The 24,819-nt window shown below is 47.8% G+C and overlaps 4 protein-coding genes across 4 annotated transcripts; 3 read left to right on the forward strand and 1 right to left on the reverse strand.

Annotated features, from left to right (window-relative positions):
* Positions 1–3,720: 3,720 nt before the first annotated feature.
* On the forward strand, positions 3,721–4,998 carry HOO65_060188 (Alpha/beta hydrolase family protein; the record flags this gene model as incomplete). The annotated part of the gene is made up of 2 exons (XM_071003922.1): positions 3,721–4,023; positions 4,123–4,998. The coding sequence occupies 2 exons, from the start codon at positions 3,721–3,723 to the stop codon at positions 4,996–4,998; spliced, it is 1,179 nt and encodes a 392-aa protein (XP_070857538.1).
* Positions 4,999–8,346: 3,348 nt separating this feature from the next.
* On the forward strand, positions 8,347–10,082 carry HOO65_060189 (pth11-like integral membrane; the record flags this gene model as incomplete). Its single annotated transcript, XM_071003819.1, has 3 exons — positions 8,347–8,635; positions 8,977–9,637; positions 9,890–10,082. The coding sequence occupies 3 exons, from the start codon at positions 8,347–8,349 to the stop codon at positions 10,080–10,082; spliced, it is 1,143 nt and encodes a 380-aa protein (XP_070857539.1).
* An 8,466-nt stretch (positions 10,083–18,548) lies between these two features.
* HOO65_060190 (uncharacterized protein) lies at positions 18,549–19,745 on the forward strand (the record flags this gene model as incomplete). Its single annotated transcript, XM_071001072.1, has 1 exon — positions 18,549–19,745. One exon carries the CDS (start codon positions 18,549–18,551, stop codon positions 19,743–19,745), a length of 1,197 nt encoding a protein of 398 aa, XP_070857540.1.
* Positions 19,746–21,529: 1,784 nt separating this feature from the next.
* On the reverse strand, positions 21,530–24,139 carry HOO65_060191 (Long-chain-alcohol oxidase FAO2; the record flags this gene model as incomplete). The annotated part of the gene is made up of 5 exons (XM_071003692.1): positions 21,530–22,210; positions 22,286–22,371; positions 22,432–22,516; positions 22,681–23,641; positions 23,733–24,139. 5 exons carry the CDS (start codon positions 24,137–24,139, stop codon positions 21,530–21,532), a joined length of 2,220 nt encoding a protein of 739 aa, XP_070857541.1.
* Positions 24,140–24,819: the final 680 nt, after the last annotated feature.

Consider the following 24,819-nt stretch of genomic DNA (forward strand, 5'->3'; position numbering starts at 1 on the left):
TGAGTCGTGGGTACATGGAGATGATGTGAGTGGCATTCCGGGCGTCGGGGGGGGATTGAATGCTGGAGGCGGCAATGGATTCGACATTTCGTGCCGTTTCGGAGCTGAAGAATGGGCAGTATGGGTGAGGGGGCGAGAGCCGGGGAAACCGGAGAAGCCGGGGAAACCGGCAAGGCCTGCGTGGTCGTCGGTCTGATGGCTTGGATAGGGAGATGGATTGTCGAGTAAGGGATATTCTAGTAGTTGTCGTGGCAAATGCGTAGATAGTTGATAGTCAAGTGAACGCAAAGGAGAGGGCTTCAGCTGTCTCCTGTATCACGGCTGACGTATTGTTTGTCGTCTTCAAGCTTGATTGGGCTCAATCAAGTCCTGATGCTAATTAGGGCGAGGATTATGTCGGAAACCGGATGGATTCTTTGGCTGTTCTTGTGTCTCGTTATAGGCACAAACCCTGGGAGCTCCAAGACACGCACTGGCAGTGATAGCGCAAAGACTGTAAAGCTTTCCGCAACACTGGCTGTCGATTGGTAGATGAAGCTGACGGTAAAGTCTTGATCGTCTTAGGCTTTCTATGCACACACTTTTGGCTGACCGTCTTGGTCACGATTATGTAATCTGATAGGGGAGTGCTGTTTACTCGTAGCAAGAGACACATGGAGACAAAAGGGGGGCACTCTTCAGCTAGCTATGATCAAGCGCAAAGGGAAAGAGCCATGAATGTTGAGAAGCTTGGGAATAAAAGTGGAGAGCTCTTCTGTAGCCTGCTCTAGGCTGCAGTGAGGTTAAGTCTTCTGAGGATTAAAATAGTGACAGATTGTCTGTCTATCTGGTAAAAAGAGAGACTATAGGCTGTGTTCTCTCTCGCCTCAACCTCTGATTTTACATACACCCTGTAATTTTTCTGTTCACTTCCGTTGCACTTGAAATTAAAAGTTGAATAAATAGGTTTAATGTCTACGGGAGGCTCACTATAGAGTTTCAAGGAGCGAAGCGCAGTTGCTCACGAGCCAACTTGTTGCTCATTCCCACCCACCCTATCGTGGTTGAAATGCGAAAAAAAAAAAAAAGAATCAAAGTATACAGAACACGAGAAATCAATGCAGAGGAAATTCAACGAGAGCAATTTAGACCCGTGAGGCGAAAACCCTTACCGAAACCATGTCGTCCCTTTGATATCTGGGTGCAGCCCCTTCATTTAGCTAATATCGGACCGCTTCGGAAGGTCTAATGGCCCACTGAGATGTCTAATTGTCGCCTGTTCTAGCTGCGGGAATGCAGCCTCGCACCGCCTTGGCGAGACCCTTTTATCGGGAAACACGAAAAGGAGATTCGGTGGAAACACCATTCCCGAGTGAACGGTATCCTTTTTGCTCTTTTCATCATCCCCCATGGTTGAGACATAATCGGTCTCTTTTCCATCTCTGTGCTTCTGGAAGGCTGGCGCTATGTTCTGTTGTCGTTCCTTGACACCCCAACTTTATCTAAGCACCGACTGTCTCAATGGACTTGAACTTCAACGGGGATCATCAAGATCAAACGGCTCGTTGCGCTCCGGAGGCCGCCGTGCCCGGGCCGGATGCGACAATTTTCTTCTTGATCTCAGACTAGACGGCCGTTTTCTGTCGAATTCGTTCGCCATAATAGTTTAGTGGTTAGAATACGTCGTTGTGGCTCATGAGTCTCACATTTTCCGACGTGACCCATGTTCGATTCATGGTTATGGCACACTGGCATAGTTCCTTTTTTGCATGATGCATTTCCTGGCCCCAATATCAATGTCAACAGTGCGTGCACCCGGGAGCAAGCACGGCCCTTTGCGTCAAATAGGACAGCCAGATAATCTGACCTAGTCCACCCAGCGGGAGAAAAATATATCTACGTCTGTGCCAACATAAGCATATATTCTTCATTATATTCAGATCAATTTCAACAACGGGTAAACAACATTCGTGTCTACAATTAGCACCAGTAGCCTCGGGAAGCCGCGGGTCGGAATGGGAAAAAAAAAAGGCATCTCTCTCTTTTTTCTTTTTATTTTATTTTATCTCCTAGTCATTCCAGACCCCGAAGGACCGGCGCTCAAGTAAATACAGAAGAAAAATGCTAGGATAAGGCTTCGACCTAGTAAAGATTAGATGACAAAAGCACAAGTTGGGTGGGTTTTTTACATGTGCCAATGTTACATCCTATTTATTTGTGAGCTATGATGACGAGTGTTTGTCCTTCCCTATTACATATTTTCTTCTTAAAATTTCCCACCTTCCAGTTTGGCAGAGTTGCGGCATCCTTGGGCAAAGTAGTGATAGAGTAGTAATAGCGTAAAAGGCGATAGAAGACTCCGGTGAACTGAAAACTCGACCGTCTGGCTTCTCGGCTTGGGCTGTGCTGCTTGTTAGAGTGGGGCCATGGTATTGCTCTATTGAAAGGAGATGTCCCTATTGGGAAGTATCGGCGAAATAAGTGAGAGCACTCTACAGTAGAAGCTTTGTAATAACAGTAACAAGAGAAAGGGTTCGATGAGTTGAGATGCTAGGAGCTAGGAGTTGGGAACCGCACGTGGTAGCTAGTGCCTGTAGCCCTTGGCTTTCGTAGTGTACATGGTGGAAGCAGGCATAAATAATGAGGGCCAGATGCTGGGCTTGGACAGACACTAGACTGCAACTACTATACTTGGCTACTTGTCAGCTTCTGTTTGCCTCCCTCTAGACGGAGACTTGTCTTGACATCAGCGTGGACAGGCACAGCGGATGAAAATGTATGTAGCAGTTGCCTTCCCTGCCCAGCCTCGTGGACTTGTCCCCGCTTTTCTTCATCCTATATGACGATCAAGTTTTATTCCCAGCCAAAGAAGAGGGCTTGAAGGTTCGAAGGCTTCTATCTCGAAGGCTCGTTTTCTAGCCCCAGGGCCACATCATACTATCACGAGTCTAGTCTGGCCCTAATTATATTTGGTTTGCTTTAGTGCCCTTCCCAATTTCTTTTCGGCGCGTTTCTTCTGGCTAACTTTTGATCACTTATTAGACTTACGCCGCGGTTATTGTTGGTCCAACCTCCCTCGATATCACCGAAAATGCCTTGACTTCATGCCAAGTTTCTGTACTGCTGCTTGCCAAGTGCATTCATTATTCTTGGCTCTGTTTGTAGCGCAAGACAAGCTGCAGCATCGGATGAGTAGCAGCGTCGTGTCTTGACCTGGACTTGCTCTGGTTCTGGCCTGGCCTGGCCCGGACTTGACTTCCTCTAGTTTCCCGGTATGCATTGACCTCTTGCTCTTTCTATCCCTTGTCAATGCCTGTCGAGCTAGTCAAGTCAAGTCAAGTCAACTTAACTTTGCTTGCTAGGCCCTTGTTATTATTACTTCTTTTTTTACATTTTTGGATGGGGCTTAAACAGAAGACCCCGTCTTATATAAAGGGTCTTGTTGATCAGCATCCCATGTTTCCATTTTCCTCTGGCTTATTACCTCTCTCACGCGTCATTCCTCTTTGCCTTGTTGCATTTGCGCCGGCTTTTGCTTCTCCCTTGCAGTCATTCCTTAAAGAAAGCAACGGCTCTCTAGTCGCATCGCATCGCATTGCATCACATCACATCACATCGCTTTCCTTTTTCTTGTCTTGTTTTATTTTCTTTTTCTTTTTTGCAGTTTTTATTTTATTTTATTTCTTTCTTACCGCTTATCGCTCTCTAACTTAACTCCTCTTTCTCCCCCCCCTCCTCAAAATGGTTTCTCTTCGTACTATTTTCACCGCCGTGCTGCCTTTGTCTTTGGTGGCTAGTGCAACCTGCACTACTCCCATTTCAAACTCAGTGCTGGCTGAAATCGCCTCTAAGGCCAATGCCACTAATGAATTTGGCGAGATTGCTGCTATCCGCACCTTTTTCTACGTGGGCGGTGGCTACGAGGCTGTTGGCAGTGGTCATCTGTATACCAATCAGATGTATGTCGAAAAGCTGGTCCCCGTTCATGGTGTGACTAAGCGGACACCCATTGTGCTGATTCATGGTCAGGCGCAAACTGGCACTGTAAGTTGTTGACACTCTATGCTATGTTCATCTTACGTCGTGCCCTGTCTCTATCCCTAACCTTTACATTTCTTCTCCCTAACACTATATCTCTATCAGAACTGGCTTATCAAGCCCGATGGCTCCCGCGGCTGGGCCTCTAATTTCATTGAACAGGGCTATGAGGTCTACATTGTTGACCAGACCTTCCGTGGCCGCTCTGCCTGGAAGCCCCAGGCCGGTGCTACCACTCCGTCTACCTACTCCGCTGAAATCATCCAGCAGCGCTTCACGGCTGTCAAGGACTACATGTTGTGGCCCCAGGCTGCCAGCCACACGCGTTGGCCAGGAACTGGCAAGATGGGTGATTCCGTCTTTGATACCTTCTACAGCTCCAACGTCGAGTTCATCAACAACGCCGTCTACCAGCAAACCACCGTACAAAGAGCTGGCGCTGCCCTGCTCGACAAAATTGGAAAGCCCGTCATCCTCATTGGCCACTCGCAGGGTGGAATCATGCCTATTGTCATCGCTGATGCTCGCCCTGACCTGACCAAGGGCCTAATTCTGCTTGAGCCTACCGGCCCGACCTTTCGTGAGGGTGTTTTCTCTACTTCTGATGCCCGTGCCTACGGCCTGACAGATATCCCGTTGGTTTATAGTCCTGCTGTTTCTGACCCGGCCACAGATCTGGTTAAGCAGGAGTATCCCGCTCGCGGTGAAAACTATCTGTCGTGCCTGATGCAGGCCGAGGATTCTGTGCGTACACTGCCTAACCTGGCTCCCAAGCCCATCATCGTTGTCACTTCAGAGGCGTCGTATCATGCCCCTTACGACTATTGCGTTGTCAACTACCTGAAGCAAGCTGGCTGCTCACGCGCTCAGGGCCTGGAGCTTGCCGACATTGGTATTCATGGCAATGCCCACATGTTCTTCATGGAGGACAACTCACGCCAGATCCAGTCTGTGCTTGAGGGCTGGATTGAGCGTATCTAAGCCAGCTTACTGCATACTTGCTTTTTCTTTACATCCATGATATCCAATCAGGCACGGAGAGGCGGGGAACAAACGATATTTTCATTCTCCATTCACTCTTTGACCTCATTTTTCCCTTACTTTCTTTTCTTAATACCGACCCGTCTCGCAGCCAGTTGGGGAAAGAAAAAACACCCCCCCCCCCCGCGTTATTTACTCGAGGGGTTCATAGAAACCACTTTTGACGACCTGTTATGACGCTGCTCTTTTCTTTTCTTTTTTTTTTTCATGGTGGAGGATTTTGTCATTTTGTGTGTTATCATCATTGTACACCACTCACGATGAATGGTATTGGTGATGTCTTTTTAAAAAAAAAAAAGACTTTATGTCTGCCCATAGCTCGTTCCAATAAAGATGTCAACGGTATTTTTTCTTGACTCAACGGGGTAGAGACACACTGGCTGGAGATGAACTGCTTGAATTGAAAATGTGCTAGAAAGCGAATGGAAGAATAAGGAGTGGAATTGCCAAATCAACATGATAACCTGTCTGGCGAGAAGTGGAGGCATTGCTTGGTGTGCACGGAGGATACTTATAGAGGACGGAGAGACATGGCCGCTCTTGGGCCTAACCCGTCGATCACCCTGCCCATCTGGCTGGCTCCTTGCCCTTGCAGCCCTCGTATACCCATTAGCAATTTACCCTTTTTGTTCTTGGCAAAATGCGGCAAATCTTGCTGGAACAGCCAAAAGGCCCACTACCATCGAGCTTAAGCACCTTTTTATATACTTCCTTCCCCCCTGACTTTGTGGATACAAGGAGCTACATGCTCGACTAATTCCCAACTGCTAAAGGCTGTGTATGCAAGAAGACAAGATGGGAGGAGGAGCTTGACTAGAATGCCATCTAAAACGATGTCACGGGGCGCGGAGCGAGGAAGGAGGCGGAGGTAACAGGGACGAATGGACGGGGATGCCAATGGAAAAGAAGAGAGCACCCGGGAGAGAAGGGGCCTGCCCTAGTTCTGGCTGACCCGACATGGCCGAGGGCAGAGACAGGATAAGGATGGATGAATCGGGCCATTTTCGACATTGCATATGGGAAGGGGTCATGTTTGCCCCCCTCCTTATGATTGGTGCCTGGGATGCAAGATGTTTCGACACAACTTAAAGGCTTGAAAAACAGGGGCTCGTTGGTTGTCTTTGCCTCGACAAGCAAGACCTGGCCTCTAGTGGCCACGCAGCAGTCAGAAATTAGACTATGTAGAGGAAGGCGGAGAACGAAGAACGAACAACAGCGCGAAAGAAGCCTGGTCCCATGATCCGCCTTTAATTTTGGCACTTTGCATTTTGCATTTTTTTTTCTAGTATGGGTGCTTATGCTGTGGGTGGAATTTTTTCTTCTTTTTCTTTTCTTCTCCACCATAGGATGATCACGTGATGGTTCTGTTCTGTAGAAATTGGTCCTTATTTTATTATTTTAAAGTAGATAAAAAGTTTTACTACTCCTCTTTTCCTAAATACTCCCCTTTTTAAGATAAGCACAAAGTCTTATCAGTTTACCCGAACTTCATCCGGAACTTATTGGGAAGTTTGCTTCAACATGTTCTGTCTTATGGTGAGTCCCGAAACTGGAGAGAAAAAAAAGGAAAGAAAAAAAGAGGGAAAGAGGGTCGTAGGAAGGAAGGGAAGGAACACACACGGAGGATCAAATGTACTGAAGGCCCATGGGATTAAAGACTCCACTTTTAACATTGACAGGAACAGCATAGCTTATCTCGTAGTACAAGACACCAACCAGCCAGAGGTCGTCGCGCACATATAAGGTGGTCCAACCTGTTATTTATTTTTTTTCTTTCTCCTTCGATAGGGCATAAACATGTGAAGTAGCATAGCGGGCTAGGGAAAGGGGGAAGCAGAGAAAAATAAAATAGCAGGCTGAACATATGAGATATATTAACTTTATAAGAGATATACTATACCCACAGTTAGCCCACAACGGCATTACAACACAGACCTCATAGTTACATGGTGCCATTTAGCTTGCGTCGCGGCTGTCTGTGGTACTTTTTTCCTCCCTTTGGCTTCATCCCCATACCATCTTGATCCTTTCCCTGTTTGCGGAGGATGCAGATGTCTGTGTGGCAGCTTGTCCCCAAGGCCTCCTCTCCTGCTCTTTCTGGGCGCCTCCTCCAACTTACTCTACCCAGCCCAAGGTGGATTGGAGGTTAGAGTACTTGCGAGGGCCGTGTTTCCTCAGCTCAAGCGGTGCCATGATTGGTCCTTTTTCCTGGTGTCTTTTTTCTTTTTGATTGCGGGAGCCGATAATAGAATACCGGCAAGGTAGATCTCATCTGGACCAATCCAGACAGCGAGAAATAAAGGCACTTTGCGTAGGTGTAAGTGAGAATATATGCATGTACACGTACCTGTCTATGTCACATATAATGGACAAATGGCGTACTGTCTCACATAAGCAACTTGCACTCCTACTTCACATCAGCTAGCCAAGCAGTACTCGGTCATAGCCAAGTTTTATTACTGCCGTAGCGTAGTATCCAGCTGTATGGGAAGGGGGCACAATATAGTTTGTGGTATGATGCCTTTAGCAGGCATCATGTCAAACTCCTTTGAAGAAGACATCAGAGGGTAGAGAAGACCCTGGCCGTATGAAACAAAATCAAGAGAAACCAAGTTTTGCGATAAGCAAAAGAGCCCATTAGTAAGAAACTTACCTCGTCAAAGAATCTAGACATCTGCCCTGTCCTCCCATCCTCTTCGGGAATGGAAGAAGCCCCCCCCCCCCCCCCGGCCGGTTGATCTGGGCCTCGAATTCCTTTCTTAAGCCATGGTTAAAAAAAATGCCCGAAAAAAAAGCGCAAGACTACGTCGAAAGGGAGAGAAGAGTAAAAAAAGAGTTTCTCCGTTCCTTCCTCAGTGTAGGCGTTATTATCGTAGTGCTAAAGTTGAACCCTTGAGACAAGCGCTATGCTATATCAGCATATGTGCTGTAAGAACTACATAAACTGGACCTACTTTCTCTAGCTTGTGCTTTTTTTTTTTAAATCTTGTTCCTGGGTTGATTTCCTCTTTCTAACTTTCTCTTTTACGGCCACTCTCTTTTCTACTAATTCTCTTTCTGTTCTTCTTGTTGTACCCGGTGACGGGCTAGAACCTCACGGCTTCCTTGCTATTGCAGCTGGACTCCTTTCCTTTTCTATCCAGCATCGTTTTTGCTTCTTTCTTTATTAGTTGTTGCTGGCTCCAGCACGTCCTCTCTTTTCTATTCCTTGGTAGCCCATACTCACTCACTCACTCGCTCACTACTTCCCTTCCCTCTCCCTTCCCTCCCTCTCCTCTCCCTTCAGCCATGGCCATCGATAAACTCACTCTCGGCCTTCACTGGGCCTTCACTTGGCTCACCGTCATCATCATCACTACTCGTCTCATTTGGCGTAAAATACTGCGTCAGCCATACTTGCTGGGTGACTGGCTTTCTATTGCCGCATTGCTGTGTGTTTTGGCTCGTCTGGGTTTGATTCACGTCGTCTTGATTTGGGGCACCAGCAATATCCCAGCTGCCCTCCGTGCAAAACTCAAGTTCACGCCTGATGAGATTTACCGTCGCGAAATTGGCAGCAAACTGTCTCTAGCAAACCGTGTGTTCTACAATACATAGTATGTGCTAAGCTGAGCCTGGATTGCCCATTGTCTGTCCTTTTCTGCTAACACTATCCTGATAAATAGTCTGTGGTTACAGAAATGCGTGCTTCTCGACGTCTATCAACGCCTACTAAACAATGTTTCATGGAGAAAACCGGCTCTAGCAATATATTTGTTTATCTTCCTTGGCACATATACAGCTTGCCAGGTCACCACATTCAGCGAGTGTGCACCCGTGCAAAAGTACTGGCAAATAGTGCCATCACCTGGTATTGCCGATCCTTTCTTTTTGGTTGTTCTTACCTCCATGTCGACTTCCTACTAACAGTCACTCTAGGTCCTTGTGTAGCGGCTCAAGTTCAACTTGTTGTTGTCGGTGTCACTAACATCGTCACTGATTTTATGCTACTTCTCCTCCCTATTCCACTGCTTATCGGTCTCCAAGCCAATGCGCGGCTCAAGCTACAACTCAGTGTCCTCTTTACTCTGGGTATTTTCATTATTGCCATCACCGTCATCCGTTTGCCCATCAACTCGCTCAACCAAAGCCTGCAGTCGTCACGTACCACTTGGGCCAGTACTGAATTGTTCACCTCTGCCGTCGTTGTTAATGCGCCCACACTCTATGGCTTCTGGAACAAACGCCGACAGGCTTCTAAGAATGCCTCATCCAACCCTACAGGAGGACGTACCGGTGGTTCCACTGTTGGCACTGCCGTCGGCTCGTACTCGGCGAGCGGCACACGCCGTGGTCCGCGTAGACCTGGCTCGCAGATTGACTACATGGCCAATATCGAGGGCGATATCTACGACGATAGCTATGAGATGGGTGCGAGGAGGCCCCCACTGGGTGGCATCATGCAGACTAAGGAAGTTAGGGTCTCGGAGCTAAGTGCTGTTGAGGCCAAGACCAAAGGTTACAATCATCTGGATGATGGAGCATCTAGCCATTCTAGTCAGAAACAGATGATACAGGAAGAGACATCAGCCAAAGGGTGGTAAGTAAAAGCGGTTAGGGGGCTAAATGTTGCTTTCTTTTTGTTTTATATTAATTTCTTGATATCCTTTAATGATTTTTGTTATGATGATACTAGAACCTATGTTGGCCGTTTTGTAATAGAGTGAGATGCTACCGTGCTCTGCGTGGGCGTTTGGCCAACTAGTCTAAATGCACGCTGTGTATGCAGTAGCTATAGTGCCTTTAACATTCTGTAATGCTTCTGCCAATAGCACCGTCTGGCCTAGTGTAGTGTCCAGACAGCACTTCGCTTCCTGGCTTGCTTTACTTTCCTTGCTAGCAAGCTTCTAACTGCCGGAAAAGGTCCCCTCCCTGACACCAAGCAGGAAGAACTTGGCTTGCAGAAAGATCATGATAGTTCAAGCAGTGAGGAGGAGAAGAGAAGCTCCCTAACCTGGAATCATCTCTCAAGGGATAAGAAGTAGAGTTGAGGGGGCTATGTAAGAAAGCCTAGGATATTCCCTGTTTTCCAGAGTGCAAATCAAAAAATGCTAAGGTGATGTCCTTTTGGCTTTAACTTGCGGCGCTCCTGTCTTCATGCAAGCGGGACAGGTGGGACTTCCATCAGCTTCAGGCCAGACCTTTTCCCAGGCTTAGAGCTTTGATAGGAAGGGCTGCTTGTTCTCTGGTACACTCGGCGTCTCGTTGCTTGACCATCGATTCTAAAGAGTGTTTGCTCCGCGAATTTCCCGCTACTTCATCAGCTTACTGAAAGACGCGCTCGTGCTAAAGCTTTAACGGGATAGGCGCCTTCAAACGATGGAAGGATGGCAACGTCTCTCGCCTAAAGCTGACTAGGCGGATGAGGGAATTGAAGCTTTAGCTCAAACAGAACTAACTTGATGATGCCAGCCAACACCTAGGAAATTGGCACATCTTTAGTATCAACTAGCTGACAAAATGCCTTTCCGTTAGAGTGTGATTTGGATAATGGAAAAAAGATAGCCCAACTCTTGGGACGAACTGTTTTGGCATGAATAGTGGGTTTGGGAATCTTGAGACGCGGCTGTTGTTGTGACAATGGATCTGTTAGCTAGACGTTTGTTTGTTTGTATTATTTCACGCCTACTTTCTGGTTTTCCACAGCAATATGACGGATAGCTAGACGCATATGAGATAGACCGTTGGTATTGGGACCATCTTCTTTTATCTTGAAAAAAAAAAAAAAAGAAAATGCCCACTTAGATGGCGCAATCTCGTTTAATACAGGATTGATCAAAAATAGGGTCTTGCCGTGGATCGAACACGGGACCTCTCGCAAGCGATGCTATAGGGTTAACCCTAAGCGAGAATCATACCACTAGACCACAAGACCAAGCCTTTTTGGGACGATGATTACGCTCTTTATAATTGGTTATATTGTGCACAAAAAGTTGCGCTTTTTTTTTTTTTTTTTTCCCTCTTTTTCATTAGGTCGTTTGATCTTGGTCATTCCAGTAGACGTTAAACATATTTATATCAATTTAGCGATTCCAATAGGCGTTAAATAAACTCAAATCCAAATTCAAACTCAAACTCAAAGGCTGCGCAAATGATCAACAAGCTGTTGGTACTCTCTAGCAAGCGACAGCTCGTGATAAAACTGGGGAAATCCAGCTATGTCTAGACAACATAGGAATCGTGGACTGACTCCGCAACCCATATACCGAAAACACCACGCCACGGGGTATAGTGGACGAGACAAGGCGGATCCTGAAAGCTCGGGAAGATGAGGACACCTGGAAGGCCGGCCCGAATTGTGTGAGTTCTAGGGCACATGGGCGTAGAAGGCAACGAGCTAGCTCGTTACGTTCGACTATAAGGAATGATGGGACGAGTAGAAAGGACACCATATACTCCAGACTTGTGTTTCCCCATACAATGATACTATCTGGACGGAGCTGGGCTATATTCTCGTCTAGAATTGGTGATGCTGACTCTGACAAGTATCATGGCCGATGAAGGCACGCTGTCCATGTGGATACAAGGCCTATAATCAGACGAAAGAACAAGGCCACTGGCGGGCATGCGGGATTCATGGGATCAAAGGTTTGCGGACAACTTAGCTAAAAACACAGAAGCGACAAGTGTTAGTGTGTCAAGTTGCAATATCAAGCCTATGCGGGACAAACAATGGCCGGCGCCTGCACTGAGCTGTCCGCCTCCCAATATCTGAGCACGCCTGCAACTGGTGTTTGTGAGGGAGCTACACTAGAAGGCACCATTTAGTTGCTCCTGCCCAGCATGCGCCATAGTATTTCTGCAAAGTAACAGTACGTAGGCGTTATAGAGTACAATATATTGTGATGGAGGCTGAAATGACAAAAGATATCTGTAGACAAGATAAAGATGAAACTTTGCAACCAAAAAGTGCATTTAGTTAGTCCTAAATATGTATTGCACGACATATGAAGATACTTGCACCATATAGTAGGCTTCTCATCAGTAAAAGTCCGGAAATATGAGAGGTGGAAAGCCGCACCTTGGAACGCACTGAATAAAGGGACACACTACGCAGACTGCAGTAAAATTCAATGCTGATGGGACTACGCAATGGGCTTTCAGCTCAAGTGGTATAGCACGTAAAGCTGAGGCTAAAAGCTAGTGGACTAAGAATGGCGCCCTGAGTCTGACTCAATGAAAGAAGGCGAAGAGGAAGTAAAGGGACACGGGTGGAGGTGGATAAGTAGAAATGCCCTCGCTCTCTCTCCCCCCAGAGGTACCCATCGTCTACTCCAGCAACGCAAAGGATAGGTAAGGCAGCATAGGAGCACGATAAATAGGGCTATACGGGACATTGGACACTGGATACAAAGACTTGGGTAAGTGGATGGAAGTGGCAGACACAGAAGTGTATAGAGCCTATGAAGCAGCAAACTAGACTACTTTAGAGACGGGTGCCGAGGGCATCTGACTCTACCTGGACAGCCAAGGGGTAGTAGTAGAGTGACTGCGAATCTTATTCATAAGATACATCACATCTCAATCTACCATCGACAAAACAGCCCGAATACTGAGTTACTGAGGGAGCAAGAGTCCTGCGATAAAGGTACAAGTGATGTAGGCTGCAAGTCCCGCGGGCTTTGGAACGAACAGGCAGACACACACGCGAGGCTAGAGTGCCAAGGAGCGAGTAGAGAATACCGCCTTGGTCTAGTTGGAACACGGAGGTGAAGGAGAGACCAACTTGAGTACCAAAAGCGGCGAGAAAAGCAGCAAGGGTATTACTTGCCTAGAGACACTTCCTGCAGCTCTCCTTTTCATGTGCCTGATTATAAAGGCTTGAACAGGATAGAGCTGTGGCAAGTCCTGGCAGCTAGACTTTGATGAGGATGAGCGTCTACGTAGATGGGGTTAACTAAAAGATGGGGGAACATAGGTGGAAGTAGAGGGTGCTGCGGAGGCCATGAAGCTAGAGATTTGTGCAAGATGCTGAAAGACAAGAAAGCGACAAGGCTTGTTACTAGTATACTACACTGTAGCCTCGAGCTTTTACAGAAAGGACAAGAAATTCTGTCTGCACTTGTTCACAATGCTTTTTCTGTCGAGGAAACAGAATGAGAGGACGAAGGGCGAGAGTGTTGTGAGAAACAAAAAAGATAGCAGGTCGTAAGGAGGCACTAAGAGGGGCTCTAAGGTGAGGCTTAGAGTGCCTTCTTTTCTCAACGGCCGGCAATGCAATAGAACTACGGCAGCCTCTTCGCTGAGTGGAGAATATAACCAACATATGCCGTCAGAGTCAAACCCCCGAGCCAACACCCGTTAGCTTCCTAGATGAGGCTAGCTCACATGTAGGGTGCTACAGGCTAGAAACACTAGGTGACCAGCCCTGGGAAGCCAACTTGCAGGGAAGCCTTCAAGTAGTGCCTGGCGGAAAAGCCTCCTGGCTGTAGAGCTGTATCCTAAAAGAGTCGTAAAAGATCCTTAAAGATGACACATACCTGTCATTGCTGGCTGACTGGAAGTGGTGTTGGATGGCGACATGACACAAGTTGCTCCCGTTGAGAGCACGCCGTTGTATTGCTGCAGAATCAATAGAGAGACATTGAAGAAAACGAACGGACACAAAACAAAGTATCCTGTTTCTTGTTTCATTACGTGCCTTCACCAAAGTTAAGATACCAGGCTCGAGTATGCCTTGTAAAGCTGCCCGAACAAGTAGCTATGCGTCATAACGCATATCCAGTAGCTGGATAAGGCCGTAAGCATAGAGTAGAGCTGTATGTCCAGATGGCGCTGAATACTACGCGGTCAAAGCCAAGGTAGTTGATATCAATGACGTCGTTGTATCTGGGGGCTTGTTTGCGAGGCCATAACAGTTGGCATGTGATGCTCCTAGGCATGTGGATCCTTTTTTTTTTCTCTTTTTTTTTTCTTTTTCTTTCCCTCTCTTCGCTAGCTCTTCCTTTGGCGTTCATGTGTCCTGGGGAATGATGCCTGGAGCGTGCATGAAAAAAGCGAGACTCGGTGGCCAACAATTAAGAGAATGGCCCCAAAAGACAAGGAAAAGAGGAGAAAAAAAAACAGGGCTTTACAGACTGGGTTGGAGAAAATAGAGCAAAGCGACGGGGCGTTGCGTGTGTCACGCCTTGTTTCTGCACTGTTATCTGTGCATATAAGAAATACAATTCGGGAAATGTCGTCATACTTAGTATCTCTGCTTAAAGGCGGGTAGGCGTCCTTTCAGCGCCTCACTCACTACTAACCTGGTCTACGGCCTTGATCGGCAGTATTCTCTGTCGAGCGAGAGGGAGTTCGTCATGGTTCTACGGATCACCGGGGTGCCTCTTGGCAAATTTGGTCATTTCTACTGCTACTTTCTTATACTCCTTGTTAATTGTCTCATTGTATTGCGCCGAAGTTTGCAAGGAACAATGTCAGCTCTTTCAGATGCTTTCATACGCAAGGACATCAAGTACAATGGGTTGGGGAACAGGCAGACAAGGGCGTAGACAAGAAAGACATGGATGGGTGGCTACATGCAGTGACGCAGCTCTAGTCTTAGAACGCAACTCGAACCTGCACACGGCACAGGTAAATTTGCACTTGCTTTGCAGAATCGCCGTGCTAATTTGCATCGCACAAGCTATTCCTCACAGTCTTACGGTGGCTTCTCATACCGTCATACAACGACTGCCTAACAGTCCTGGCTGAACTATGCATATGCGTACACATCTTCGGCCACTGTTCCTAAAAAGACATCAGCCCTCCGAGACTAAACAGCTTGTACGCGTATAGCAAACAGCCATGTAGGCTTGGCTATTAACGGACAAGATGTGCACCACTACACGGCAAAAGGGGGGGGGGGGGAGGACTGCTTGTAACGTTGAATTACATGGTGGATATGGCGCGAGCACGAGGCACTTTGCAACCCAGGAAGATCAGAGCTCGGGTCTTGGAAAGCAGGGTGGTGTATGACCTTGGCCTTGTCTTGATACCAAACTCTATTTCTCATTTTCAAAGAGGGGAAGAAAAGGAAGCATCCCCTTTGTTTGATAGAGGCGACGGTCGTTGAAAGCGTGTCTGGGGATGCTGATTGGCTAGGCTGTGGAGTATTCACATGAAATAATTTACATGGGCAATATGCCAAGCGGGGGTTAAGAGAGTGTGAGAGACACGGGTTGGATCAAGATATGGTTGGTCGATCGGGGTGTCTGCAACAGACTGACATTGAAGTGGTGGATTTCTTTAATTTACCCATCTTTCCCATGTTTGTCTTCTTAGTTTAAACGCCGATTTTTCATCCAACCACATGATCAGCTTTCGTTATTACAATAATCAGAAAATGAAACCAATTCCTCGCCCCAGGCGCTTGTCTAATGAGCACATATGCATTGTACGATAGTCTAGCCTAGCATTCTAAACTCGAGATATTACGCCCTTTATATTGGCCTTTCCTCTATCTCGCCCCCCCCCTTTCCCCCTTCTCCTGTACTATCGCCTCGTTCTCAACCAAGTCTAGCCTGGTTGTTTCTGCTATAGACTTCAACATGCATGGTACTTTGTATGGGAATGAGAATAGCAACTTAACAGGGCGACAGGAATTCATAGTAAGTCTATAGAAGACTAGAACGCGATACGAAGCAAAGACACCTATCTGCCCCTCTTCTAGCACATTGATATACAGAGCAGAAAAAGAAGTAAGAAGAGAGTTGCGATAGCTGGCTGGAATATGTTCCTGTGCTTGTGCTTCTACGTTGGTCCATGCACAGAAGGGAACTGCTTCCGAATGGTCAGTTTTGTAAAGCTTGGACCACAGCTTAAAAAAAGAAAAGAAAAAAAAGAATAAGAGCAAGTTAATGGGAACTACAACCTCGCCGGTGGCGGAGGTGTAACAGCAAATACATATTTTGGTGGAACTAGGAAGGAGAGGACTAGAAAAAGAAAAGAGGATGAGAGGGAAAGAGAAAAGGAGGAAAAGAAGAAAAAAAAGAAAGGGTAGAAGAGCAATGATCAACAGGAGCACAATGGGCATGGCCAACTGTAAGGTTATTGTGTCCGTAGGCTATGCTTTGCGTGGATTGGTTGGATATTAAGCCAGCGCCACCGGCAACAACAATAAAGAAGAACGAAGAGCTAGAGATCTAGACCCTGCTCTACCTCATGCTAAAGATAGAAGGATGAACTAAGAGAATGGGAAACAAACTTTGAAACAAAGATAGGAGCCAAAAGGCAAGATAAGATGGAAGCTGCCAACTATAGGTAAAACAAACAGGCTGGTAGGGACTAGGAGTATTGGGGCTAGCTAAACAAAGGAGATCTAACGGCGGCTACAGACGGTACAAAAAAGTCACGAACGTAAGATTAATATCAAAAGTTGCAACCATCAGAGACTTTGTTAGCCTGGAGTTAGAGGTCAGTATTATTATTATTTGCCGCCCCTTGTATGTTGGACTGCATTGCCAAGCGAAAGAAAGATTATGACATGGAAACAAAAAAAAATGAAACCTAAAAGCGATCAACGAAGTCAAAAAGCCCTGCCTGTTACTTTGCTGTCCCAGAGGCTTGGGTCTTGTTGAGCAAACGAGAACGCAAAGGCAACACAAAAAAGGACGTATTGCTATCAAGCTCAGAGTCAACATGAACGGCCTCCGAGTGCGCTGGCAGGGCGAGAAACAACTATATGCTGGCTTGGGAAGTAGGAGTTAGGGAAAGAAAAAAAAAAAAAGGAAAAAGGAAAGAAAAAAAAGCCAACATAAAGCGAATAGAAAAGGGAAAGTCAGAAAATGCAAGAAGGAAGAGGCAAATCAAGGAAAAGAATGCTTCTGCACTGCTTTTGCTACTACATGCAAGGCCGTGCATTCGCTTGATGGAGATTTCTAGCTTGGTTATTTTTACATGGGGTGGGTTGTGTGTGACTCTACAAGAACTCAAAAAATGGCCTGGAGAGGGAGCCGGTGGGGCTGTGTTCAACCCCCTTCTGCATATGCATGTGAAAAGGGTGCTGAGCTCAGAAATAATGACGGGCTCGCATGTTAGGATCGTGAAGCTATGAGGAGGGAGAAGGGAAAAGGGATGTGGTTGAAAGTGGATGTTGATGCTTAGGGTAGTTACTAAAATAAAGCCCCGTATTTGCAAGCGCGGAGAAATTGGAAGAAAAAAAGAACAAACAAGAATAGAATAGAATGGTGAACAAAGGAAAGAACAGGCTACGTTGTTGAGCGGAATTGCGGAAGTTGCCTTGCCATTTTCAAGGCTTCAACAATGGGCCCCACTGTTTGGGTTGTTTTTTAGTGTAGAAGAGGGGAAGCAAAGAGGGAAGAACGGGGCGCTTCACACCACCTAAAGCCTCAAGTCAAGAGGAGGGCAGACGAGGAGAAGAGGAGCCAAGGTGCTCAGTAAGGCAGGAGCCGTGCGAGAGTGAGAGTTGGTGATTTGGCCGGCTGGGCAAAAAGGAAGGATGGCTATATCTCGGGTTGCTTTCTTTCTCTTATTCATCCCCACGACTCACCTGTAGTGTGCCCAAGTCCGAGCTCCTACTTCTTCCTCTTTTGAAAGTCTGCCCTGCTTTCCTGCAGGTGAGCTGTATGCAGACCAAAATTATAGAGAACAGGCCGTAAAACATTTGGTGCTACGGGTGTTTGGGGATAGGGGAGGGGGGAGGGAGGAGGGGGGGAGGGGCGTCTGGAAATATCAGCTCAACCATAGCCAAAGCCTTTTCATGGGTGGATGGATGTCTTGGTGGGCTATTCAGCCACAGACAAGAACAAAGCAAGGCAAGGAAACAAGGGGCTTGGAGAGGGTTTGGGCAACAGATATCAAAGACAACGAAAATCAGGCCAAACGTAGCATCAGTCTTTGGAACTGGCACTCAGGTTTTTTTTGTGGAAGCGAAAGAGGGACGCATGTATGAAAGAGGATAGAGTCGAGCAGCATAGCAAAAGCAGGATGAGGAGAGTCAATCGAGACAAGGGGGGACATTTAATTGATGCAAGTAGAAAAAAAGGAATAAAAAAATAATAAAACAAAAAAGAGAAAATAAAAAATAAAAAAAAAAAAAAAAAAAGTCCACAACTTGCTTCGCTTCCCACTATCAGGCACAACCAGCGGGCGAGGCCTTGGCTTTCTCTTTGCTACTTATTCCCTTGTCTGCTCCCCCTCTTGACTTTCAACTTCACCTTTCTTCTCCCTTCTTTTCTTCTCTTCACGGGCTTCTCGTCTTTCTTTCTTCCCCCCCTCCCTCTTTTCTTTCTTTCTCTTTTCTTCCCCTCTTCACTTATTCTTTTGTTTCTTGTTTCCTTAGCCCTTTTTTTTTTTCTTTTATCCCCTCCTCCCCTCCCCCTCTCTGCCCATATACCGGGACCCCCCACTTCAGAGCTCTCCTCGAAATCGGGCTGGATACCACTTATTTCGGCGCCTCAGCCCTCTCCCGCTTCTAACATCACATATTTGCCGAGACGGATATTCCCCTCATGCCTCCTCAACTATTACCTGCTTCGGCAGCAGCTTTTGCCCCGCGGGCTTCGTCAGTTAACGTGGTGCTTGGGTCTCGAGTCGAACCCTGGCTAACCCAAACCCTAAAGCGTATCAATAAAGTCAAACGTCCTCTTAATAGCGTGCAACAGCACCAACGGTGCTTGACAGAAACCCTTTCGTCACCCAACGCTACGTGGACTTTGTGCTCGCTGTTGTTAACAAAAGCCACCGGGGTGGAGCTGCAGCATGGGGACGACCCAATAGCCGATGCCATGGCTAACTACAGTATGGTGCATGTCGAGGCCTACATTGTGCACATTGACATGGTACTACGCAACGAAGTGGCCTTCAAGCTGACTCCAGGCACGATAAAGATTCTCGTCGACCACCATACGAATGTGTACTGCGCCGATGCCAAAGCAAACACATCGCAGTGGCCTGAGAAGGAATCACAGATTAAGAAGCTGCATGAGGACTTTGTCCAGGCCATCAACAAGTATGTTTTTCGCACTCCTGTTATAGCACTCGAAGGCTTAGAGGAAGAAGGAGCCGGAGAGCTACTTGGTGGCCGCGCAGAGGAAGTCAAGAAGGCCATTTTGGCAATGATGAAGCCGTTAGTGCCACCGCCGCCGCCACCCCCGCGCATCGTGGACGTAGTGCATCGCCAGCCACAGCTCTCATCGTCAAGCCACAGCCAGAGCCACGCAAACCCACACTGGTCACGACCCACGCCGCCAATCTCCATGCCTGCAGTCGAGCCATGGCATGTCTTGCCCTCTAGCACAAGTCTCAGCCAATTCGATCTAAACGCCTCCGCCACAGCCGTGTCATCCGCTGCCGCTGATGTTATCTCAAGCTCTATGGTGCACACCACAGCCAACATGACATCGCCGTTATGGGCACAAGCATCATCTATGGAAATGCCTGAGCTTGGGCTACACATCCAGGACTCGCCGCCGCCGCTAGCACCATCACAGCTCATCAACTCCTATGTCCCCTTCACTACAGCTGACATGTTTGGCTCAACGCAGCCTCTTGTCTCGGAGCCAATAACCATGGGAGCCTTTTCTAATGTGATGGGGGTGCCATGTAGTGTTGGCATCGGTGCAGGCATGGGCCTGGGCCTGGGCATGGGCATGGGCTTGGACTCATTCCAGGCCTGGGGCCACTACCAGGAGCTTCCCACGATGTAGCAATCAGCGCCAGTGCCGGGATATGAGTACCCCGCTGTGACCGCGCCGCCTCTTTCTCCGAACCCGCCGCATTTTCAACGGCAATGAGCCGGAGGCAGCGGCGACGGCAGCGAAAGTGAGCGGCTTGGTCTGGATCTCGGCACAGGCATAACAAGGCTTTGATGGCATCTCTCTAGAGCCGTAGAGCAATGATTGGCTCTGTAACCCGTTTTTCACACCTCTCTGTTGTCCGGTATCCTTCTCTTCTTCTCTGTTATTATTTTTTTCTTCTTTTTCATTTGCTCCTTTTTATTTATTTTCTTTGTTCTCTCGCCCATTTTTTCGGAATTTTGGAAGAAGCGCCTGCAGCGATGCATCATTTCACACATGGCCCATCAGCAACCCCCTTCATCATATACCTCACCTCACAACTTATACTTTTCCTTTGTTATTTTGCTTCCTTTTTTTTTTTTTTTTTTACTGAGATCGTCTGGCCTTGGTCCAAGACAGGTTTATTATTGGGGATTCTTTTCATCTGCGAGCGTTTTCTTTTCGTATTTTCTTTGCCCAGTCTTTGTTCTCTTCTTGTCATTCCTTTCCTTTTTGCATTAAACCTGGTGTTTACGAGGCCTCGTATTCCTCAAAAGGCAGCCCAAAATACGAATTTCCTATATCATGTCGTCCCGGTGCCTCTGCTCCTCAACACAGAGCATGTCTCCTCTTTTCACCGGAGATTGCATCGATAGTGCTTCACTCCCTTTACGGCCTCACGATCTGACGACCTCTTTCCACGACGACGACGACGACGATCCAAACGTATACTTAATATTTTTCACAATCCCTGGTTGGAATGTGGAATAATACTCTCGACTGCCGCCATATTAGACCGGATCTTTTTTTAGCAGCGTCGATCTGCTGTGTTACGTGAGACAGCTTTCACTTATACTGGAACTGCGGAGCTACGGCAGCACATGGAGTGAGGGGGAAGCAAGCCTACTTGCTCTAGTAGCAACCCTTGGTTTTCCCTACTACTTGTCAGCTGTCCTTGATGCATACTTGATTGTCTTGCGTCACTCTGCTTTTCCAGCCTCGTCGGATGGAATGTACGGAACCTTGCACTGGCTACATCATTAGTCCTGTGTAGCGATTACTACCGTCTTGTTAATCAGAGCGGGAACCTGCGCGACGAAGAAAAAGGCCGGATTTCCGTTCTTCTTCGCGCTCTTGCATCTGCATCTCCTCTGCCGCGTGAGCCTCCTTGGGTTTGCCTTTGTGGAATCACTGTGTTCCTGTCTTACTCGGGTCAGACTGGGTCTGCTAAGACGGAGTGCTGCCAGCGGGTCTGTGACCCCTCCCCTACCCCCACCAACGTCTGCTTCGCCCCCCTAGATGGGGGATTGATTGAAAGAAAGACAGGGAGGGGGCATGGGCTGGCATCTCAGGTACAGGATACCTGGGGCCTTATTGCTCTGCCATATTTTTGTTCTTTTCCTATAGGTACTCTATTGCAGGTGTTTCGTGATTTCCTGCCTGGCTGCAGGGTTTCTACTGATCCCAAATCACCTCAACAAGTACTTTGAAAAGGCCTGCGGCCTGTACTTTTAGCTTGTGTATCTCATTTGGCGATTTTTTAAGCGGTCTTGATGGCCCTTGTTTTTTATAGCTTGAATATCAGAAATTAGTATATCAAATACAGAAACATTAAAACTGTATCTGTGTAACGTAAACTTAGAGCGGCTAGTCCACTTGTTGCGCTGCCAGCGGCCCCGTGATGACTGAAATTACACCGGCACGACAGAGCAGCTTTACCTGGTCCTGTCATCTTCAGCCTGCAGACGTTGGACCATTCCCTTTGAAATGTGTAGCGCTGTTGCCATGATTGACACCATGGGATTGACCCCGGACGCACTAGGCAAAACGCTAGCATCGGCAACGTACATGCTATTGTATCCGTAAACACGCCCGGTAGGATCTACGACGCCCTTACTTTCGATCCCACTCATGCGGCACGTGCCCATTTGGTGCGCTGTGAACCAGGGCGTGCCTTCTCCGTTATTGCCCACGCTCTCTACACGATTAAGCCATGCTTCAAATGCAGCATCTGCCCTTTCAGCTGCTGTTTTGGGCGCGTTGCTGCCGAGCAGAGACGTCTCTTCGCCGTTGTAGACTGGCCCTGATCTGACCCCTCGCTCCGCATCGTCCCGTATGAACGGAGGTAGATTGGGAATCCCCACAATTATTTCTCGGGCTCCTTGTGTGTAGACTATGCGTGCAGTCGCAAGGATACCCTTAAGTACATGGTGTGCATCGTAGGGAGATGGCGTGTAGTTAAATTGTGGGCGACCTGTCAATGGGTCCACGGTCACGCTGCCGGGGTCACGTTCACGTGCAAATACAACATACGGTGCTAATGTAGGAAGTTTGGCAAGGTTCATGCGGTGGGCGGTGCCGGGGTACCAGGGAAGGCCGATAAAGGCAGTGAATGGCTAAGTAGATGTTAGTGAAGGAACGAGAGAGAGAGGGGGGGGGGGACAAAAGGGGAGCTAGAACTGATGGCGTACAAGTGAGCATGAAGGTTCGACCTTTATACCGTGGCCAGAACCATCCTGGTTCTCAAGCGATGTCATGATTGATGACATAATGGGACCTGTAAGCATGTTAAAATAGGGGTTGACTTGGAGGTGGCCGGACTGCACATGATACATACCTTCCCAGGGGATAATCTCCTTGTCAAATCGGCCGATGACAAGGCCGACAGGGTGTATATGAAGGTTGGTGCCGATTATGGGGTTCTATAGCAGGAATGCATGTTAGCCGGCGGGGTACTTCTCTTGTTGCTTGTTATGGAAGAAAGAAAATAAGGACTTGCCTTCAAGCCACTTTTTTTCAGGATAGTTGGACTCCATAGACTACCCGCGGATATCACAACAGCCCTCTTCGCCATGATCCTAACAACCCGCGTGTAGGCATTATCTCCAGCTGATCGATTACGTAGCTTCCAGACACCCTCCACGCCCACAGCTGTCTTGCCGTCATCGCCAAACAAAACTCTGTCAACTTGGAACCCCTCGACAAACCGGGCTCCATTTTTCGCTGCCTGTGGAAGCCACACTGTCATAGGGCCCTGTTTGGAGTTTGAACCGCAGCCAAGATGGCACCGGCCACAGTAGTGTGTTTTGTCGTGGCCCGTATTTAGCGCCAAATATTCAGCCTTGTAGCCAAGCTTGTGCGCACCTTCAAGCAGGATAGGGCCACGCGGACCCTTGTCATAGTCCGTTGTCGCACCAATCGCCTCCCACACAGTGTCCATACAGGCGTCATAGTCTTTGCTTGAATAGAAGGGCAACTTGTCACCCTCGGCCCATTCACGCCGCACGTAATCCTGCGTGCGTAGACTCACGCTCCAGTTGATCGTGCCACCGCCGCCCCAGCAACTGCCAGCAATGCATGTGACTTTTGATGAAGTGCTCATGACAGCGCCCTGATTCTCAAATAGATGGTGCTCTCCCTGGGCTTGTGACATGGGGAAGTTCTGCGAGGGATAGTAGAAGCCCTTGTCGACAACAGTGACATCATAGCCAGCCTCAGATAGAACTTTTGCACAGACACCACCGCCGGGCCCAGAGCCGACAATAACAATGTCAGTATGAAGAACATCTGGGTGTGAACTGTCAAACTGGACGAATTCAAAGGGGTAGCTTGTGGTCTTGACATAGTGTGGGGGCACAGGAGTAAAGCCGATGGTCTTGGCGTATAGGGTGCTGTACTGCAAATAAGGGCGTTGTGCAAGCATAAGAAAGGCTTTAGACAGCTGGCGTTTCATAGAGAAATATGACGCATTCCACGACTTGAAGACGCGCTGTCGGCTGGCCAGGCTCTGGCGCTGGAAAGGCGTAAAGCTGCCAGTGAAGATGAAGCTACCTATACGAGACCTACATGCCCGGAACACGGGGCCAAGTTAGATTTGGTTTTTTTCAGCGTGTAGAAAATGCAAGTCTTAGTACTAACGATAATAGCCAGGCTATAAAGAACATCTCCTTGGCCTGTTTTGGCCCAGACCCCTCGATTGTGCGGCATACGGAGTTTACGACATCGCCATTGTCTGCTGGCTTCTCGGCTAGAAACTCTGCGAACTCGGCCTTGGATGGAAATTGCGAGCGATTTTTCCTGGCGTCAGCATACAATGCATCGAACTCTGCACGTGAAATTACCAGACTCTCACGGGTCTCTATGTCTTGGTTGGCATGGCCGTCAGTTTCGGCTTCGGAGGTGGAGACTCTGATTCCTGGTAGTACAGTATCAACTAGAGCACAGATAACATCTAGTGTTGCCGTGTCAATAGTAGAATGTAGGGTAGAATCTACTGCTGGGCTGGGATCAGGTAGATCAGAAGGAGACGGAACCAAATTGGCCATTATGGAATCGGGAACAGCGAATGTCTGGTGATCTTGTTAGGTGGGGCAGTTACAGGAAAACAACGCATTGGCAGAAAATGGTCTGTGTTTGAGTGCTAACTTGTGGCCGCTAGTACATTTAAGTATCACGAGCGCCATCTCTCCAACCAGGCGTAGAACGATAGTTGAGTTGGAGTCGAGTGAACCAATATGACGTTTAATTGGCTGACATGTAGGGTTACACCCAGGGTCACGAGTAAGCCGAGGCTGATGGTGGGTTAAGGGATGTTTATGTTGTAAACCTGTGATAGAAAAGACGAAGCTGAAACAAAGAATACTTTGCCTTTATCATTGGAAGCTAACTTGGCCATGATTTTGTAGTGTTTCCAAGTTACACAGCCTGACGGGCAGAAGTTCGGTCACGTAACTGCCACTACAGAAAGAGTTTGACGGCCTGGCCCCACTTAAAACTTTTCACTCGGCACGAACCACCTACACCCACCCGATCAGATCGGCGGACACTAATCGGGTGTTGGAGAACTGAGAAATGTGAGATGGCGGGAAGAAAAGCGTAGGTTGTCTTGTCGCAGGCCAGAATGCGGCAAAAGGTCAAACATTTACTGAGTAGATTGAAACGGGTATGCAGCCCTTATGCAGTCTGAAATACAACCTCATAATCTGAGATTTAGGTAACGCAAACG

Source organism: Ceratocystis lukuohia, assembly GCF_044167205.1.
Source record: "Ceratocystis lukuohia strain C4212 chromosome Unknown Supercontig6_pilon, whole genome shotgun sequence".
In the NCBI taxonomy this organism is placed as follows: domain Eukaryota; kingdom Fungi; phylum Ascomycota; class Sordariomycetes; order Microascales; family Ceratocystidaceae; genus Ceratocystis; species Ceratocystis lukuohia.